General features: G+C 39.4%; 2 protein-coding genes across 2 annotated transcripts; both read right to left on the bottom strand.

Annotated features, from left to right (window-relative positions):
* Positions 1–2,140: 2,140 nt before the first annotated feature.
* Positions 2,141–11,143, bottom strand: LOC133550987 (serine/arginine-rich splicing factor 10-like). Its single transcript, XM_061897204.1, has 6 exons — positions 10,978–11,143; positions 7,716–7,820; positions 5,112–5,215; positions 4,848–5,019; positions 4,727–4,780; positions 2,141–2,973 (listed from the first exon to the last, which is right to left on the bottom strand). The coding sequence occupies exons 1-6, from the start codon at positions 11,040–11,042 to the stop codon at positions 2,763–2,765; spliced, it is 711 nt and encodes a 236-aa protein (XP_061753188.1). The 5' UTR covers positions 11,043–11,143; the 3' UTR covers positions 2,141–2,762.
* Positions 11,144–12,325: 1,182 nt separating this feature from the next.
* Positions 12,326–20,972, bottom strand: LOC133550984 (fatty acid-binding protein, liver-like). The gene is made up of 4 exons (XM_061897201.1): positions 16,927–20,972; positions 16,689–16,861; positions 16,504–16,593; positions 12,326–13,773 (listed from the first exon to the last, which is right to left on the bottom strand). Exons 1-4 carry the CDS (start codon positions 17,045–17,047, stop codon positions 13,723–13,725), a joined length of 435 nt encoding a protein of 144 aa, XP_061753185.1. The 5' UTR covers positions 17,048–20,972; the 3' UTR covers positions 12,326–13,722.
* Positions 20,973–21,631: the final 659 nt, after the last annotated feature.

Below are 21,631 nucleotides of genomic sequence, written 5' to 3'. Positions count from 1 at the left end.
AAACAGGCTCTCATTTCGGTGCTTGGTGGTCTGAAGAACTCCCAGAGGGGCAAGCCCCACACTAACCAATAATAAATAAATAACTTCTTACCCTTACGCAACTTCTTTAACAGGTGCGGTAGAAAACGGATGGATGGAATAAAAAGGCATGAGAATGTTTTACATCCATCCATCCATTTTGTACCGCTTATTCCCTTTTGGGGTGACGGGGGGCGCTGGCGCCTATCTCAGCTACAATCGGGCGGAAGGCGGGGTACACCCTGGACAAGTCGCCATCTCATCGCAGGGCCAACACAGATGGACAGACAACATTCACACTCACATTCACACACTAGGGCCAATTTAGTGTTGCCAATCAACCTATCCCCAGGTGCATGTCTTTGGAGGTGGGAGGAAGCCGGAGTACCCGGAGGGAACCCACGCATTCACGGGGAGAACATGCAAACTCCACACAGAAAGATCCCGAGCCTGGGATTGAACCCAAGACTGCAGGACCTTCGTATTGTGAGGCAGACACACTAACCCCTCTGCCACCGTGAAGCCCGAATGTTTTACATTTTGAACGTTATTTTTAACACTGTGATCACAAGCGGAATCATTCATTACTTATCATGTTAAGCAATATCAGCTCAGATTTATCCGAGAGCCAGATGCGGTCATCAAGAGTCACATCGGGCTCGCGAGCCATAGGTTCCCTACCCCTGGTCTAGTCTCTTACGTGAATGAGCTAAATAATATTATTTGATATTTTATGGTAATGTGTTAGTAATTTCACACATAAGTCGCACCCCTGGCAAAACTATTAAAAAAACTGCGGCTTATAGTCCGAAAAATACGGTATTTATCTATCAACGTTTGTGGTAATTTGATCTATAGCACAGGTGTCAAACTCAAGGCCTGAAAAAGCCTAGAAATTATTCATTGATAAATGTATTTGTCTTTTCCATTTTCATAGAAAAAAATACATGCACTGCATGGCATGTTTTAGACCTTTCTATATTATATAATATTGCAACAATTACATATACATATTCCCCAAAAATTTTTATAAACAAAATTAACACTTAAGTATCTGATTTACCTATGATTTCAAAGCAAGTCATCCATCAAACTGTACATTGTAAAAACTACATCACAATCACAGTAAAATACTGACAGCAGAGTTGCCAGAATTTTACAGTTAAAAAAACTGGTAGCGGATTTCCATTTACAAATCGAGGGACAACTGAAATATACTCAGTCACTTTTACTCCTGTACTGATTAATTATATAATATCCAGGGTATTGCTTGTTGGTCAAAGGTTCTTTATTAAAGAAAATGCTAATTACCGTATTTTTCGGACTATAAGTCGCAGGTTTTTTTTCATAGTTTGGCCAGGGGTGAGACTTATACTCAGGAGCGACTTGTGTGTGAAATGATTAACAAATTAGCGTAAAATATCAAATAATACTTATCTCATTCACGTAAGAGACTAGACGTATAAGATTTCATGGGATTTAGCGATTAGGAGTGACAGATTGTTTGGTAAAGGTATAGCATGTTCTATATGTTAAAAAATGCGACTTATACTCCAGTGTGAGTTATATGTTTTTTTTCACTATTATGCATTTTCGGCAGGTGTGACTTATACTTCGAAAAATACGGTACTTTGTACAAAGACAATGTTTCACACAAAAAGTAAAGAAATGATCAAGAGACTTAGAAAAGGGGTGGGATTAAATGTTTTTTCTGTTCCTTTGACATGTTGAATTTTAAAAGTGTAACCATGTGATGGAGTACTTTGTTAAGCCATTAACTCGTATTTAATTAATGAACCCTTCATGCTAACACGGTGGAATGGATGCATCTTTTTGGTCGATGGGCTGCGTCCCATTTCACGCATGGCCGGTTCGAGCTCGCCCTCGCCATTACAAAAACAACAAAAATAATCAATATGTGGGGTTTGCGTCCGTACTACGCTGCGGTGCTAGTTTAATTTCTGAGGAAGAGATTGTGAAGCAGAGGTGACAAGTGGCCGTATAAAGTTTCTTTTGAGCGACAGTTTATTACTGAAAATAACAGCTTCTTCCTGTTGAAGCTAGATAAAAATGATAAAACATGCACTGAGAAAAAAAAAAAAAAGCAAAACCACTGCCGAGCTTTTTCAAAAGATGACAACAAGCTTTTAATGCAAAAGTTTACTTTGAAGGAAAATGGCAGTTTGTGGCACACTGTGGTGACACAAATCTTTAAATGGCAGGAAACAAAAAAAGAAGCTTTTTGGAAGATGCATTACTGGAAACATTAACGTCACGTCCTCTCCAACAAGTTAGTATATTCTGTAGGTCTTATTAAAGGGGCCCTATCCTGCTCATTTCAGGGGCTTTTAAAATGATATTGGAATTAAGTGGGGCAAATTCCCGAGACAAAAATGACAGGAGGCATGACAACCTCATGATTTGACAGTCGCACATCATGTACAACTGGAGTACAATTTTTTAAACATACAAGTAAATGTGAATAGTTGCAATTGAAGGAAAGGACCCCTTTAAAAAAAAAAAAGCAAGTCCTTAAATATAAAAAAAAAATGGGAGCGGATTTAATTTTATAAAACAGACGCGTAGCACATGTAAAGTAAATCTGTCTAATTAAAAAAGATGGATGTTGGAGAAAGCATCAGAAAAAAACAAAAAAAAGACCGGCAAAAATGTTCTCACGTGTCCATTTGATGTCAGATTGACATCCAAAAGGAACAAAAAGCTCAAACCTTCTCCCGTCTTTCCTAGCGTCCTCCCGACTTGCGTCCGGCCCAGGAGCGAGAGCGGGAGCGTGACCTCGACACGGAGCGAGAGCGGGAGTGTGACGGAGAGCGGGTGGGCCGGGCTTCTTCCACTCCGTAATTTGACGCGGACGATGGCTTGGCGCCCTCGTGAGGGGACTCGGATCTTGAGGCAGACCTTCCTTTGGACTCTCTATGATGTTTCTGCCTGGACCTGAACAAAAACAACTTTTCATTCAACGCAGCTAAAGTGAAATGTCAAAAATTTTCCAACAAAATACCGTATTTTTCGGACTATAAGTCGCAGTTTTTTTTCATAGTTTGGCCGGGGGTGCGACATATACTCCGGAGCGATTTATATGTGAAATTATTAACACATTACCGTAAAATATTAAATAATATTATTTATCACATAGGCTGTTGCCCCCGCGACCCGACCTCGGATAAGCGGAAGATGATGGATGGATGGATGGACATTCGCGGAAGAGACAAAGAAATTGTCAGCAATCGTCTCACACACACATCAACCAATAAGAATTTGGCGGGGGAGGGTCATTGCAGAAGTGCATTGTGGGTCATGGAATGCTAACTGCTATATGCTACAGCCGTAGCTATTAAATTGGATCATTTCATCGTTGGCGGTAACTTATAAAAACTGAGAAGGGCTGAACAAAACAAGATTATAAGCTGGACGTAGTGAAATATGCAGCAGAAAACGACAAGAGGAAGCGGTGCATACCTTTGGAGTTGGCAGAGTTGTTTAGAAGCGACATCGAGGAAGAAGATTTCATGGGATTTATCGATTAGGAGTGACAGATTTTTTGGTAAAGGTATAGCATGTTCTATATGTTATAGTTATTTGAATGACTCTTATATGTTACGTTAACATACCAGGCACCTTCTCAGTTGTTTATTTATGCCTCATATAAAGTACACTTATTCAGCCTGTTGTTCACTATTCTTTATTTATTTTAAATTGCCTTTCAAATTTCTATTCTTGGTGTTGGATTTTATCAAATAAATTTCCCCCCAAAATGCGACTTATACTCCAGTGCGACTTATATGTTTTTTTCCTTTTTTATTATGCATTTTCGGCCCGTGCGAAGTATACTCTGGAGCGAATTATTATCCGAAAAATACGGTACATCGGACTATGGTCGGCGCAATGCGCCGACAAGCCATCAAGTGGTGCGGCTTCATACCTTACCAAAGTCGTACTAAAACATTTATGACTGATTGTTGTGCGCCGTGTGTAATGTTCTATATTCTCAGTAAAAAAAACATTTTAAGTTTTGGTGTTTACCGGACTCAATCCGGCAGTCTGCACGTTTCTCTTTTGTGTGACTGCCATCTACTGGTCACACTTACCATTACACTATGTACCAAACTAAAATAGCTTTATGAGGTCAGTAAGCACAACCTGAAAAATTCCGTGCATTCGGCGCACCGTCGTATTTTGAGAAATTTAAAAGGATTTTAAGTGTGCCGTATAGTCCGAAAAATACAGTACATTGATTTTTTTTTTTTTTAAACATTTATTATATTTTTCATAATACATATTTGTTTTTATACACATTTATTGAATTCTTCTCCTGGTCCATATTTTCCATAGGTCATAAAAAAATTAAATCAATAAAACTAGTATGAAAAACTCGTATTGTAGTACAGTTTTCAGCCATATCGCCCTTGAACGCATCATTAACAACACATGCAAACATGCGCCACAATGTAAATTAGCCCAAATAATAGAACATTAATTCTCCTTTTGCCCGCCACGTTTGTCATCTTGTTATTAAAAAAAAGGTGGGGATGGTTCAGCATCACAACGATTTTGAGGGGAACAATTCCGTGGTGTTCACGAGTGTCATCTGCACTGACGATCCAAACAATACACGCTCTGAAACCGTGTCGAAATGGACGGCAACTATAGTAAAACCTTAATGGAGCATTCAGACAAAAAAACATACCTTTCCTCATCCCGGCTCCTGCTTCCTCCTCGTCCATACTGGCGTCCACGAGATCTGTGGAGGCACCGTTTTCCCCCCATCAGACATCAATTCAATTTGAAAAGTTTGCGTTCCAACGTACTCTCTAGGGCTCTCAGAGCGTCTGCGGCGGCGGTCATAGGACGGGCTGCGCGACCTGTACCGCTCGTAGCTGCGACTGCGTGAGCGTCTGCGTCGGCTGTCGCGCTCGTAGTCATCGTAGCGAGACGACCTCCCTGGGGAGTGCCTTTCCTTAGTTTTCATCTGATTGGGCGCTAGCGGTTAAAAACAATAGATAAGAAAACATTTTGATGAAGGGTGATTGAGGCCGCTGGGCCACATCAAAGACTTAACAATGAGCACTCACTCTTTCGATCCCCCTGGGCAAACTGGATCTCGATCTGGCGGCCGCACACCCACTTCCTGTCCAAGCTGTGAAGAGCATCCTCTGCGTCGCGCACATCCTCAAACGTACTGAGTGGTTAAGGGTTTTGCGCTCACTCATTTTGGGCAAGGACACAAGTTGGCATTCTGGTTCTCATTAACAACAGGTAAGTGTTCTGTTTTAATGCATGAAGACTCGGTTTAGTTGAGAACTTGAGTCTCAAATTGTGCGACCTAATACATTAGCTTAAGGTCTTCTCAAAGGACAATACTATAGAAACTGTTTATACTTTAGAGTACCCTGTTTAGGGCTTATATAACAGTACGGATTTACTATCCAGGAAAGGAAGGACATAAACGGTTAAGCGAATTTAGGGCTGGGTGATAAATCAATGTATTTCGTGATGGACATGTATTTAATGCCAATAAAAAAAACTCTTCTTTGTCGGAAGAAACCGAAAGTTACCAAGCAAGGTTGGTGGTGCGATTTTATAAAAGGCACTGATAACCGAGCAACGCAGGAAGTGACCACTGATCAGTGGAAGTAGCACGCTAACAGCCAGGTAACAGCATCAACTATCAAGACTTGTTGCGCCATCTTGTTGTCTCATGGTTGATTATTTGCATGAGTGAGACAAGAAAGTAAAAATTAGTGCTGCAGAGATCAAAGAACCACTGTGAATAATGTAAATGGAGAAAACCTGGAAAAACTATTGCCGGAAATAGTTATTCTAGGTTTTCTCCATTTACATTTTGACACTTTGCACTAGAGTGCTTGAAACTCCGCATGTCAACATCTCTGTTAGGTGCCACACCAACAAAATGCTGAAACAACCATTTCCACATCAACGCCATATGAAACAAATAGTCAATAACAGAGGGAGATAATGTCCTCAGGAACCTACCACATAGCGAAGGACATACACTATTTGATTTCCTATTATCCAGCTATTTTTTATTTGACGGTTATTGAAATATATTGTGTGACATCATGCTCAAAAGGGCACTTTGTTTGAAACTATTGTGGCGTTCTGAACAAAAAGTGCACTTTAATTTAGTGTTGTTTTCATATGTCATCTTAGTGACATTATGCACAAAAGTGCACTTATAGCGTGTCTTAAAATGTCTCTGACAATCTTGCGCTTTTTGTTTTGGAAATGAAGTGTTTGTGCCACTGCTTAATAACTGTTTAATTGACTAAGTTGTGATTTCCCTCTCTGCGTGAACGTTTAAAATGAGCATATATTAAAGCAGTATGAACAAGAATGTTTTAATGTAGACACATCATACTGGTGTGATTATATGCATCAAGTGTTTATTCAAGGCTAAGGCAAAATATCGAGATATATATTGTGACATGGCCTAAAAATATTGAGATATTAATAAAAGGCCATATCAAACAGCCTTACTTTGCACATTTTTCTTACTCATTAAACATCTCTTACATATTCATTATTTTTGCTTCATTTTATAAGGTTATTGTTAAATGTTCAAAGTGATTGTACAATTTTGTTTACATTGAGTGTTTTCCATGCTTGTGTTGACATTTCCTTAAATATCAGTGGAACGCTATAATGAAAAAAACAAACAAAAAAACATATTTTTTTCTCTTGGTCCTTAATTTTGATGGATCATAAAAATGATCAATAATTAACGTTATCGACCGATATATAACACTTACATTGTGATGAAGTTTTCAGCCGTATCGCCCAGCCCTAAACAGATGCACATCCACCAGCGATGTCATCGTAGAGTGGAAGAGGATTCCAGTCATAACATGTGCACGTGGACATGTTCCCTGTGTTGCAGATATGTACCCAATAATGGCTGTGTTTTGACTGTAAATCTTTGCTTGTATGCAAGCTGTACATTGACTACTCCAAAGTGTACCAGTCTGCTTTCGATAGTATTGTCCCCTGACAAGTTGCTGAAATGTGAGGGCTGTACACACTTTCGTGTGATATGATACAACAGGGAGTGAGGAAATAAAGGTTTTTAAAGACATACAATAATTAAATATTTGTCAAGGGAATCAGGACTATGAAGAACAAAATCAAATACAAGAATGGCTGATTGAACTCAAATAGGCTGATTTTGTCAAATTTGTTGATTTGTCATGGGAGGATACACAAATTATTCAGACTTGTTACCTTGCTTGACTTCATCTTGACCTTTACACTCTTTAATCGACTCCCACAGAGATCGACTTGGGGTTTCCCGCTTGACTCTTTGCTTTAAAACTTTTCTTTGCTTTTGATCTTTTCTTTGCCGCCACGGCCGAGCTTTGTCTCCGTCCCCTTTTTCCTCTTCATGCTTTATTCTCTCCCAAACCTTTTTCCCCTCCCTCTGTTCCTGCAGGTCTGTGCGCCTGGTCTTTACTGCTACGCTACACGGGTCTTTGTTACTCTTTTTGGCCGGTTTCCACAACGGGAGGCTTTAACATTTTCTGAAGCGATAACAGAGAAATGATAGGAACGTTAGATAGTCAAGCAGATTAAGGTGCAAGAAAACATCACACATCGTCTATGCTGCGGGGAAACAATGCAACTTGTTAGCATGAGCAGAGAAACTTTTTGGGAAAGGATATTGAATGTATGCAAATCCTCTTGGTTGACGTGTATAGAAGTCAAGTGGGATGTAGACATCTAATACCGGCCCATAGCGGCCAAATTCACGGCGCAAATCCTCAGGCCTGAACACCGTAAATACAAGTATAACTCAACTGAGCATTAGGGTGCAAACCTTCCTGCTAAGTGAATGAGCTTTAAAGGGCAGTTCACCACCCAAAAGGCACTTGTCCTTACCTGGATGCTTTCTGGTCACTTTTATCAGGCAAAGTTGGCTTAATTATGGAGGTAAATGTGTGTTTTTATAACGAAAACTTTGACACCGAATTTATGCAAGTTAATTTTTTCTTATCATCAAATTATCCTGACAGTTTCATTGATATGTGAGCAAAATGTGTGTCTAAAAAATAAGTTTATTAAAACAGTGTGTAAAATTTCAGTGCAGAAACATTCATTGAATAAAATATTTTAGTTAATATTGAAGTTATCAGTCCTGTCTCACAACCAGCCAATAGGTGCTTCGTCTTAATTTACCGTATTTTCCGCACTATAACGCGCACAGTCAATGAATGGCCAATTTTAAAACTTTGTTCATATATAAAGGCGCACCGCATTATATGGTGCATAGAATAGATGCTACAGTGGAGGCTGGGGTTATGTTATGCATCCTTTAGATCAGGGGTCGGGAACCTTTTTGGCTGAGAGAGCCATGAAAGCCAAATGTTTCAAAATGTATTTCCGTAAGAGCCATATAACATTTTTCAACACTGAATCCAACTAAATTCGTGCATTTTTAAGTATGACCAACATTTGTAGAGTATAATGAGTCTCTGATTGTTTTTAACAACATTGTATTTCAAAAAGTTAACCAATAATAAATATAATAATTCTTACCATTAATGCGACATCTTGAACAGGTGCGGTAGAAAACGGATGGTTGGATTAAAATGCATGAGAATGTTTTATAATTTGAACGTTATTTTTGAAACCAGCGGAATTATTCATTACTTATCGTGTTAAGCAATGTCAGCTAAGATTTATCTGACAGCCATATGCAGTCATCCGGCTCTAGAGCCATAGGTTCCCTACCCTTGGTTTAAGCATTAGACACCTTTTTACCTGCACTCTGCCTCCCGCTGGTTCCCACATTTACAAAGCAATTAGCTACCGACTGCCACCTACTGATATGGAAGAGTATTACACGGTTACTCGGCATAGCTGGGTTAGGAGAGTGGCCGTGCTAGCAACCTGAGGGTTCCAGGTTCGATTCCCGCTTCCGCCATCCTAGTCACTGCCGTTGTGTCCTTGGGCAAGACACTTTACACACCTGCCCCCTGTGCCACCCACACTGGTTTAAATGGGCTTTACAAAGGTGTCCCTTTGTAAAGCGCTTTGAGTCACTAGAGAAAAGCGCTATATAAATATAATTATCTGAGAGCCATATGTAGTCATCAAAAGAGCCACATCTTGCTCTAAAGCCATAGGTTCCCTACCCCTGCTTTAGATGGAGCTGCGCTAAAGGGAATGTCAACAAAACAGTCAGATAGGTCATCCATCCATCCATTTCCTACCGCTTATTCCCTTTTGGGGTTGTGGGGGGCGCTGGCACCTATCTCAGCTACAATCGGGCGGAAGGCGGAGTACGCCCTGGACAAGTCGCCACCTCATCGCAGGGCCAACACAGATAGACAGACAACATTCACACTCACATTCACACACTAGCGCCAATTTAGTGTTGCCAATCAACCTATCCCCAGGTGCATGTCTTTGGAAGTGGGAGGAAGCTGGAGTACCCGGCGGGAACCCACGCATTCACGGGGAGAACATGCAAACTCCACACAGAAAGATCCCGAGCCTGGGATTGAACCTAGGACTGCAGGACCTTCGTATTGTGAGGCAGACGCATTAACCCCTCTCCCACCGTGAAGTCAGATAGGTCAGTCAAACTTTATTAATAGATTACAAACCAGCGTTTTGACAACTGCGTTCACTCTACCACATGTCAACCGGCAGGTTTCGGTGAGAATATTGTGGTGATAAGTCGGCTCTTACCGCAAACATGAGCGGGGCTTGTGTCGTTCCTCCTGCAGCTGTGACTTTCTTGGCTCGACCATGGCTTCCCTCAGAGACAATGGCGGTCACCACACCCCTCGGACTTTCAGGTATGACTATATAATCTCACTAAAACACTAGTAACACAATAAGCAGATAAGGGATTTTCCAGAATTATCCTAGTAAATGTGTCTAATAACATCTGAATCGCTCCCACTGCCCTCGTCTTTTTCTCCTAGTCCTTCACTCTCACTATCCTCATCTACTAATCTTTCATCCTTGCTCAAATGAATGGGGAAATTGTCGCTTTCTCGGTCCGAATCGCTCTGGTTGCTGGTGGCCATGATTGTAAACAATGTGAGGATGTGAGGAGCTCTACAACCAGCGACGTCACGCGCACATTGTCTGCTACTTCCTGTACAGGCAAGGCTTTTTTTATTAGCGACCAAAAGTTGCGAACTTAATCATCGATGTTCTCTACTAAATCCTCTCAGCAAAATAATGGCAATATCGCGAAATGATCAAGTATGACACATTGAATTGACCTGCTATCCCCACTTAAATAAGAAAATCTCATCAGTAGGCCTTTAACAAAAATTATTCTAATTCAATGAATATATCAGAATAATTTGATGTAAAAATATCAGTTCACGAAATTAAAATACAAGAAAAATCAGTATAAACAGTAGTTAAGACACAAATTAACCTCCATATTTAATGGGTTTAATGGCAATTCCAATGTGGGTTTAGGTGAACTGCCTCTTTTTTGAGACACAAATGAGTTAAAAATAAGTAACTTCAACAGCACTCCAGTGATTATAAGTGGAAAACAAAGCATTTTGTACACAACACAAAAACACCAACATTATTTGTTTGCTATTCTTAATATATGTGCAGTTATTTAATTAACGACCAAATCAGAGTGTGACGAATCTGCGATTGAAAAAACGTGGATAAAAAAAAAAGAAAAATGTTTGAACCTCCGGACTGGAGTCGATACAACACAATCGTTGTCGTTTGTAATCCTAAACGCTCTACAAAAACAGATACTGGTCTATAATATTAAAGGCAAAAAAAATATATTACTTTGAACAGTATCATAGATTCGTCACATTTTGAGCGTCTAGGCCGACGTGATACTGGGCCTGCGCTAGCTCGGCTAGGCTAACTTCGCTAGCAGGCGTAAACTTTTATGTCGAGCTGCGACCAACGCACCGAATGCAGACTCACCTGGACTCTTCAGAGATGTTTTTGACAAACAAAGACGTATTTGGAGGCCGCATGTATCTAGCCATGAAGTTCCACTTTGATAATAGCGGGAGTCTTTTGTGGGGGAGGCGCGGCAAAGTGTGCAAGTCGCTTCACGCGAAATGACGAGATGGCGCTCTTCTTCGCTGCTCGCGGCAACGAGTCACGCAGCCCGCATGGCGCCCCCTGCAGGGTGCGGCTGGTATTACACAGACACGGGCTACCGGTGACAGAAATCAAAACCAAAACGTGCTTAAAGGCCTACTGAAACCCACTACTACCCACCAGTCTGATAGTTTATATATCAATGATGAAATATTAACATTGCAACACACGCCAATACGGCCTTTTTAGTTTACTAAAGTACAATTTTAAATTTCCCGGGAGTTTCGTCTTCGAAACGTCGTGTAATGATGACGTGTACGCAAGACGTCACGGGTTTTTAAGAAGTATGAGCGCTGCGCACACACACAGCTAAAAGTCGTCTGCTTTAACAGCATAATTATACAGTATTTTGGACATCTGTGTTGCTGAATCTTTTGCAATTTGTTCAATTAATATTGGAGAAGTCACAGTAGAAAGATGGAGTTGGGAAGCTTTAGCCTTTAGCCACAAAAACACACGGTGACTCCTTGTTTAAAATTCCTGGAGGTGAAACTTTCCTATGGATCAGAGCGCGGTCAAGCCAACATGGATCCCTACCAAATGTCAACAAGCAGGTTTCGGTGGGAAAATTGTGGTTAAAAAGTCAGTTCTTACCGGAGAAAAGCTGAGCTTGTGCCGTCCATTGCTGCCGTCGACTACCCTGAGACACTAGCGTCAAGACACCCGTGGACACACCCTTGCGACTATCGGGTACTATTTAACTCACTGAAACACTAGCAACACAATAGAGAGATAAGGGATTTCCCAGAATTATCCCAGTAAATGTGTCTAAAAACATTGGAATCCGTCCCAATGCAATCGTGTTTTTTTTTTTTCTAGTCCGTTGCTATCAATATCCTCAAACACAAATCTTTCAGCTTCGCTCAAATTAATGGGGAAATTGTCGTTTTATCGGTCCGAATAGCACTTTTTGTTGGAGGCTCCCATTAAAAACAATGTGAATATGTGAGGAGCCATCACACGGGTGACGTCATCGTCTGCGACTTCCGGTAGAGGAAGCGCATTTCTCTTAGCGCCGAAAGTTGCAAACTTTATCGTGGATGTTCTCTACTAAATCCTTTCAGCAAAAATATGGCAATATCGCAAAATGATCAAGTATGACACATAGAATGGACCTGCTATCCCCGTTTAAATAAGAAAATCTCATTTCAGTAGGCTGTTAATGTTTGATTATTCACCTTTATTAGTAGATTTGTGATGTTTTATCCTCAGCCTTCCCGGTAAGGTTTATTCAGGTGTATTGGAGAGGAGGCTACGCCGGATAGTCGAACCTCGAACCTCAGATTCAGGAGGAACAGTGTGGTTTTCGTCCTGGTCGTGGAACTGTGGACCAGCTCTATACTCTCGGCAGGGTCCTTGAGGGTGCATGGGAGTTTGGCCAACTAGTCTACATGTGCTTTGTGGACTTGGAGAAGGCATTCGAACGTGTCCCTCGGGAAGTCCTGTGGGGAGTGCTCAGAGTATGGGGTATCTGACTGTCTGATTGTGGCGGTCCACTCCCTGTATGATCAGTGCCAGAGCTTGGTCCGCATTGCCGGCAGTAAGTCGGACACGTTTCCAGTGAGGGTTGGACTCCGCCAAGGCTGCCTTTTGTCACAGAGTCTGTTCATAACTTTTATGGACAGAATTTCTAGGGGCAGTCAAGGCGATGAGGGGTTCCGGTTTGGTGGCCGCGGGATCAGGTATCTGCTTTTTGCCGATGCTGTGGTCCTGATGGCTTCATCTGGCCGGGATCTTCAGCTCTCACTGGATCGGTTCGCAGCCGAGTGTGAAGCGACCGGAATGTGTATCAGCACCTCCAAGTCTGAGTTTATGGTTCTCGCCCGGAAAAGGGTGGAGTGCCACCTCCGGGTTGGAGAGGAGATCTTGCCCCAAGTGGAGGAGTTCAAGTACCTAGGAGTCTTGTTCATGAGTGAGGGAAGAGTGGATGGTGAGATCGACACGCGGATTGGTGCGGCGTCTTCAGTAATGCGGACGTTGTATCGATCCGTTGTGGTGAAGAAGGAGCTGAGCCGGAAGGCAAAGCTCTCAATTTACCGGTCGATCTACGTTCCCATCCTCACCTAAGGTCATGAGCTTTGGGTTATGACCGAAAGGACAAGATCATGGGTGCAAGCGGCCGAAATGAGTTACCTCCGCCGGGTGGCGGGGCTCTCCCTTAGAGATAGGGTGAGAAGCTCTGGCATCCGGGAGGAACTCAAAGTAAAGCCGCTGCTCCTCAACATCGAGAGGAACCAGATTAGGTGGTTCGGGCATCTGGTCAGGATGTCACCTGAACGCCTCCCTAGGGAGGTGTTTAGGGCACGTCCGACCGGTAGGAGGCCACGGGGAAGACCCAGGACACGTTGGGAAGACTATGTCTCCCGGCTGGCTTGGGAACGCCTTGGGATCCCCCGGGAAGAGCTGGACGAAGTGGCTGGGGAGAGGGAAGTCTGGGTTTTCCTGCTTAGGCTGCTGCCCCCGCGACCCAACCTCGGATAAGCGGAAGAAGATGGATGGATGGATGGATGGATGGATGGATGGATGGATGTTTTATTCTTGTTGATAGCTGACCGAACATTTTTACACTCTTCTGCTTCTGCTGATGAGAACGACAGAGCCAGATGTGACTGTCTGGGGGGGAAAAAAATGAATTGATTAACGTTGAAAAACTTATTCGGGTGTTATCATTTAGAGCAGTGGTTCTCAAATGGGGGTACGCGTACCCCTGGGGGTACTTGAAGGTATGCCAAGGGGTACGTGATATTTTAAAAAAATATTCTAAAAATAGCAACAATTCAAATATCCTTTATAGATATATTTATTGAATAATACTCCAACAAAATATGAATGTAAGTTCATAAATAGTGACAAAAAATACAACAATGCAATATTCAGTGTTGACAGCTAGATTCTTTTGTGGACATGTTCCATAAATATTGATATTAATGATTTATTTTTTGTGAAGAAATGTTTAGAATGAAGTTGATGAATCCAGATGGATGTCTATTACAATCCCCAAAGAGGGCACTTTAAGTTGATGATTACTTCTATGTGTAGAAATCTTTATTTATAATTGAATCACTTGTTTATTTTTCAACAAGTTTTTTTTGTTATTTTCATATCTTTTTTTCCAAATAGTTCAAGAAAGACCACTACAAATGAGCAATATTTTGCACTGTTTTACAATTTAATAAATCAGAAACTGATGACATTGTAATGTATTTTACTTCTTTATCTCTTTTTTTCAACCAAAAATGCTTTGCTCTGATTAGGGGGTACCTGAATTAAAAACATGTTCACAGGGGGTAAATCACAGAAAAAAGGTTGAGAACCACTGATTTAGTGGTCAATTGTACGGAATATGTACTGTACTGTGCCATCTACTAATACAAGTTTCAATCGAACAATCAAAGTGACTTTTTCAGTTTTTGGGCCAAATTAAATTTTTACAGAGGGTGTATTCGAGGTGGGAGGTTCAACAAACTCTGTGTTTTAACCTCAAGTATGAGTTGACTACCCCTAAAATGAAAAACTTTTTTTCCCCCCCCAGTATCAAAAGTCATAAAAGGGCCTTTGAGACACTTGTGATTTAGGGCTCTATAAATAAACATTGATTCATTGATTGATAAAGTAAAATAATATTGCCCTATAAGTTTTTTTTCTCCTTCAGTCTGGAACCCTCTCCAGGGGCCCAGGTTTAGACTGATTTTTTTTCCTCAGCCTCCCTCCATCCACCTGTTTCTCACCTTTTTTGTAAGGGGCACCAAAAGTTGGCAGAGCCCCCAGCGATCCTGTTCTGTCTTTCTGTAATGTTTGTCAGCTCTTGAATGGGATTGTGCTGAAAATGTAAATTTCCCCTCAGGGATTAGTAAAGTTAAAGGCCTACTGAAACCCACTAATACCGACCACGCAGTCTGATAGTTCATATATCAATGATGAAATATTGACATTGCAACACATGCCAATACGGCCGGGTTAGTTGACTAATAAATCTACTAATAAAAGTATCAATCAATCAAAAAAGAGCAGGGGTCGGGAACCTTTTTGGCTGAGAGAGCCATGAAAGCCAAATATTTTAAAAAGTATTTCCGTGGCAACACTAAATTGGCCCTAGTGTGTGAATGTGAGTGTGAATGTTGTCTGTCTATCTGTGTTGGCCCTGCGATGAGGTGGCGACTTGTCCAGGGTGTACCCCGCCTTCCGCCCGATTGTAGCTGAGATAGGCGCCAGCGCCCCCCGCGACCCCAAAAGGGAATAAGCGGTAGAAAATGGATGGATGGATGGATTTCCGTGAGAGCCATTTAATATTTTTATACACTGAATACAACTAAATGCGTGCATTTTTAAGTAAGACCAACATTTTTAGAGTATAATAAGTCTTATTCTTTTTAACAACAATGCAATTCTGAAGCTAACCAATAATAAATACAATCTTCTTACTGTTAATGACACTTCTTGAACATGTGCAGTAGAAAACGGATGAATGGATTAAAATGCATGAGAATGTCTTATATTTTGAACGCTATTTTTAACAGCGGAATTATTAATTATTTATCGTGTTAAGCAATGTCAGCTAAGATTTATCTGAGAGCCAGATGCAATCCTCAAAAGAGCCACATCTGGCTCGAGAGCCATAGGTTCCCTACCCCTGAGTTAGAGCATATAGTTGCAATTTTTTGTAATGAACTACACAATTGCAACTGTGGAGCTACAGCATTTAGTTGGAACTTTCTACAAAGCAGAACCTCCAGGTTCTGTAACAGCTTCTTCCCTCAGGCCGTAAGACTCTTGAACGCATCATAATTAAATTATCCCCTCAACTCCCCCCAAAATGGATTAACTCGCTGGATGTATTGTGTGTGTATATATATATATATATATATATATATATATATATATATATATGTGTGTGTGTAATATATATATTAAAAAAATAAAAATAAATAAAAAAGACAATATAACATACATCCATAAACGTGGACGCATGTGAAAAAGTGCAATATATTTATCTGTACAGTAATCTATTTATTTATTTATATATATATATATATATATTTATATATTATTTATATATATTTATTTAATTATTTTTGCACCTTATTGCTTTTTTTTATCCTGCACTATCATGAGCTTATGTAACGAAATTTCGTTCTTATCTGTGCTGTAAAGTTCAAATTTGAATGACAATTAAAAAAAAAAAAAAAAGGAAGTCTAACCGTAAACAGTAAATGTCTGTAAAAATATTTCAAAGTAAATTACTGTAATTTTTCATGTGTATTTAAAATTACTATTTTTTAGGGCTTGCATACTCAGAGTCCCCCCCCACCCCCCACAGTTTTAAAAGTAATTATCATTATGGACCTCAATAATTTCCTGGCCTTGTATTTCTCGGACCGAAGTGAACTTGTCGCTCTCAGTGATAAGCTTTCCGTTCTCCTCTCGGACGGTGCACTAGAGGACAAGAACAAAACAAACAAAACAAAAATTACACATTTTGAGCAGACCGTGACCTCAGCCAAGCTTAGCCATTCGGATTCTGCACTGACTTTGACTTTCCTGCCATCGAGCGCAGTAATTTCCGCCTCCTTCCCGATGCTGACTGAATTGGTGACCGTGAAGTTGGGGGTTTTAAGGGTGTAGCTCAAATCTTTGCCCTTATGCTCTATCACCATCACTGGCCTCACCTTCTTACGCATTTTCACAACCATCTCAGGCACGTCTGTGAAGAGACATGTTTGCATAAACACACAAGCGACAGAAAGACCACACATTGGACAATCTTACCCAAGGCTTTGAGGAAGCTCTCAAGGTTTTCCTCAGAATAAACCTGCCAGGTGCCGCTAAAGTCCATGTCTGCTGCCTGCAGATGTTTGCGCTTTGTGGTTGTCTCTCTGCTGGTTGGCATGTTGGGGACTTCAACTCCCTGTTATTTGAGCTCCTGTGTGACGTTCTCCCCCCCATCATTGCAAACATTAAAACAACATTGCCATTTGTTTGTGCTGTAAATATTTTTCTTTGTGCATTCGTTACGGTTTTTAAGTAGTTCTAAAATAGTGATATTGTCCAGCACCCCCAAAACCTTGTCTAAAACTCCCCGAACTTTTGTGCTGCAAATTATTGTTGTCTCACAATCATAGCTTTTATGTTTTTAACATGTTATTATTCATAATGCGTCCCCCATCCTTGTCAACATCTCCCCAAACTTGTCCCAAACGTTTGTGCTGCAAAATGTTTTGGCTCATTATTATTTTTACCTCATGGGGCTGGTTATGAACGATAACACTTTAATCACGTAAAACTTTTGCATCACAAACGTAGCACAAACAAATGGGACACGTTTGGGGTGATTTTAACAAGGTGGGGGGGATCTGGTAATGAATCATAAAACGTTAACATAAAAACTATAGAACTTCATTAACATAAAACTATAATAGACATACATGCAGCACAAATGCAGCACAAATGAGTGGGACACGTTTGGGCTGATTTCAACAATGTGGGTTCTAGTTATCTATAATTAAACACTGATAACAAAAAAACTACAAAACATTAACAACATAAAATAATAAGAGACCAGAATACAGCAGCACAAATGTTGCACAAACAAATGGGACAAGTTTGGGGGGATTTTAACAAGGTGTGGGGGATCTGGTAATGAATCATAAAACGTTAACATAAAAACTATAGAACTTCATTAACATAAAACTATAATAGACAGACATGCAGCACAAATGCTGCACAAATGAGTGGGACAAGTTTGGGGTGATTTCAACAATGTGGGTTCTTGTTATCTATAATTAAACACTGATAACAAAAAAACTACAAAACATTAATTAACAACATAAAATAATAAGAGACCAGAATACAGCAGCACAAATGTTGCACAAACAAATGGGACAAGTTTGGGGGGATTTTAACAAGGTGTGGGGGATCTGGTAATGAAACATAAAACGTTAACATAAAAACTATAGAACTTCATTAACATAAAACTATAATAGACAGACATGCAGCACAAATGCTGCACAAATGAGTGGGACAAGTTTGGGGTGATTTCAACAATGTGGGTTCTTGTTATCTATAATTAAACACTGATAACAAAAAAACTACAAAACATTAATTAACAACATAAAATAATAAGAGACCAGAATACAGCAGCACAAATGTTGCACAAACAAATGGGACAAGTTTGGGGGGATTTTAACAAGGTGTGGGGGATCTGGTAATGAAACATAAAACGTTAACATAAAAACTATAGAACTTCATTAACATAAAACTATAATAGACAGACATGCAGCACAAATGCTGCACAAACAAATGGGACAAGTTTGGGGGGATTTTAACAAGGTGGGTGCTAGTTATGTATAATTAAACACTGATAACATAAAAATTGTAAAACATTAATAACATGAAACAATAACAGACCAAAAAACTGCAGCGCAAATGTTGCACAAACGAATGGAACAAGTATGGGTGGATTTTTTAACAAGGGGGGTGCTAGTTATGTGTAATTACCCTGATAACAAAAACTACAAAACATTAACAACATAAAAACGACAATAGACCAAAAAAACTCAAACACAAATGCTGCACAAATGAGTGGGACAAGTTTGGGGTGATTTCAACAAGGTGGGTGCTAAGTTATGTATAATTAAAAACTGATAACATAAAAACTGTAAAACATTAATAATATAAAACAATAACAGACCAAAAAACTGCAGCACAAATGTTGCACAGACAAATGGGACAGGTTTGGGGTGATTTCTACAAGGTGGGTGCTAGTTTTGTATAATTAAACACTGATAACATAAAAACTATAAAACATTAATAACATAAAACGATAATAGACCAGAAAAATGCAGCACAAATGTTGCACAAACAAATGGGACAAGTTTTGGGTGATTTCTACAAGGTGGGTGCTAGTTTTGTATAATTAAACACTGATAACATAAAAACTATAAAACATTAATAACATAAAACGATAGACCAGAAAAATGCAGCACAAATGTTGCACAAACAAATGGGACACGTTTGGGGGATTTTAACAAGGTGGGTGCTGGTTATGAATAATTAAACACTGATAACAAAAACTATAAAACATTAATAACATAAAACAATAACAGACCAGAAAACTGCAGCAGAAATGTTGCACAAACGAATGGAACAAGTTTGGGGGAATTTTAACAAGGTGGGTGCTAGTTCTGTCTAATTAAACACTGATAACATAAAAAATGTAAAACATTAATAACATAAAACGATAACAGACCAAAAAACTGCAGCACAAATGTTGCACAAACGAATGGAACAAGTTTGGGGGAATTTTAACAAGGTGGGTGCTAGTTATGTATAATTAAACACTGCTAAGATAAAAATGGTAAAACATTAATAACATAAAACAATAACAGACCAAAAAACTGCAGCGCAAATGTTGCACAAACGAATGGAACAAGTATGAGTGGATTTTTTTAACAAGGGGGGTGATAGTTATGTGTAATTACACTGATAACAAAAACTATAAAACGTTAACATAAAAACGATAATAGACCAAAAAAACTGAAACACAAATGCTGCACAAATGAGTGGGACAAGTTTGGGGTGATTTCAACAAGGTGGGTGCTAAGTTATGTATAATTAAACACTGATAACATAAAAACTGTAAAACATTAATAATATAAAACAATAACAGACCAAAAAAAACTGCAGAACAAATGTTGCACAAACAAATGGGACAAGTTTGGGGTGATTTCTACAAGGTGGGTGCTAGTTTTGTATAATTGAACACTGATAACATAAAAAGTATAAAACATTAATAACATAAAACGATAACAGACCAGAAAACTGCAGCACAAATGTTGTACAAACAAATGGGACACGTTTGGGGGATTTTAACAAGGTGGGTGCTAGTTATGAATAATTGAACACTGATAACAAAAACTATAAAACATTAATAACATGAAACAATAACAGACCAGAAAACTGCAGCACAAATGTTGCACAAACGAATGGAACTAGTTTGGGGGAATTTTAACAAGTTGGGTGCTGGTTATGTATAATTAATCACTGATAACATAAAAAATGTAAAACATTAATAACATAAAACGATAACAGACCAAAAAACTGCAGCAGAAATGTTGCACAAACGAATGGAACTAGTTTGGGGGAATTTTAACAAGTTGGGTGCTGGTTATGTATAATTAATCACTGATAACATAAAAAATGTAAAACATTAATAACATAAAACGATAACAGACCAAAAAACTGCAGCACAAATGTTGCACAAACGAATGGAACACGTTTGGGGGAATTTTAACAAGGTGGGTGCTAGTTATGTATAATTAAACACTGATAACATAAAAAATGTAAAACATTAATAACATAAAACGATAACAGACCAAAAAACTGCAGCACAAATGTTGCACAAACGAACGGGACAAGCATGGGGGGATTTCATAACAAGGTGGGTGGTAGTTATGTGTAATGACACTGATAACAAAAACTATAAAAAATTAACAACATAAAACGATAACAGACCAAAAAACTGCAGCACAATTGTTGCACAAACGAATGGAACACGTTTGGGGGAATTTTAACAAGTTGGGTGCTAGTTATGTATAATTAAACACTGATAACATAATAACTATAAAACATTAATAACATAAAACGATAACAGACCAAAAAACTGCAGCACAAATGTTGCACCAACAAAAAATAGGACAAGTATGGGGTGATTTTTTAACAAGATAGGTGCTAGTTATGTATAATTACACTGATAACATAAAAACTATGAAACATTAACAACATAAAAATGATAATAGACCAAAAAAACTGCCGCACAAATGCTGCACAAATGAGTGGGACAAGTTTGGGGGGGGGGGGGGGGGGGGTTCAACAAGGTGGGTGCTAAACACTGATCACATAAAAACTATAAAACATTAATAACACAAAACAATAACAGACTAAAAAACTGCAGCACAAATGTTGCACAAACAAAAAATAGGACAAGTATGGGGGGATTTTTTAAAAGGTGGGTGGTAGTTATTTATAATTACACTGATAACATAAAAACTATAAAACATTAACAACATAAAAACGATAGACAAAAAAACTGCAGCACAAATGTTGCACAAACAAATGGGACAAGTTTGGGATGATTTTAACAAGGTGGGTGCTAGTTATGAATAATAAAACATTGATAACATAAAAAACTATAAGACATTAACATAAAAAACAAAAATAGACCCAAAAACTGCAGCACAAATGCTGCGCAAATGAGTGGGACAAGTTTGGTCTACTAGCAATAGTGAAAAGAATAATAATAGTAGAACATTAACATAAAAACGTTTAAAACATTTACATAAAACTACAAAAATCCCAAGCACAAACCTTTAGGATACATTTGGGAAAATTCTGACTAGCGGCAGGGGCTTGCTATGTATAATAAACTGGTAAAACCCATCCATCCATCCATTTTCTACCGCGTATTCCCTTTTGG

Source organism: Nerophis ophidion, linkage group LG04 (genome assembly GCF_033978795.1).
Source record: "Nerophis ophidion isolate RoL-2023_Sa linkage group LG04, RoL_Noph_v1.0, whole genome shotgun sequence".
In the NCBI taxonomy this organism is placed as follows: domain Eukaryota; kingdom Metazoa; phylum Chordata; class Actinopteri; order Syngnathiformes; family Syngnathidae; genus Nerophis; species Nerophis ophidion.
Note: the sequence above shows the minus strand (reverse complement) of the source record. Positions and strands in the feature narration are given on the sequence as shown.

Bases quoted from the DNA above. Each gene is read 5' to 3' on its own strand.
- LOC133550987 (XM_061897204.1), bottom strand. From the start codon at position 11,042: ATGGCTAGATACATGCGGCCTCCAAATACGTCTTTGTTTGTCAAAAAC. The intron at 5,216-7,715 runs ATATCCTTTCCC...ACCACTCAGTAC, and splicing joins AGAGGATTTGCATACATTCA to GTTTGAGGATGTGCGCGACG. The intron at 4,781-4,847 runs GTACGTTGGAAC...GTGCCTCCACAG, and splicing joins CGCTCTGAGAGCCCTAGAGA to ATCTCGTGGACGCCAGTATG.
- LOC133550984 (XM_061897201.1), bottom strand. From the start codon at position 17,047: ATGCCAACCAGCAGAGAGACAACCACAAAGCGCAAACATCTGCAGGCA. The intron at 16,594-16,688 runs GTCAGTGCAGAA...CTTGTCCTCTAG, and splicing joins TCGATGGCAGGAAAGTCAAA to TGCACCGTCCGAGAGGAGAA. The intron at 13,774-16,503 runs GTCCATAATGAT...TTTCCCCCCCAG, and splicing joins AAGGCCAGGAAATTATTGAG to ACAGTCACATCTGGCTCTGT.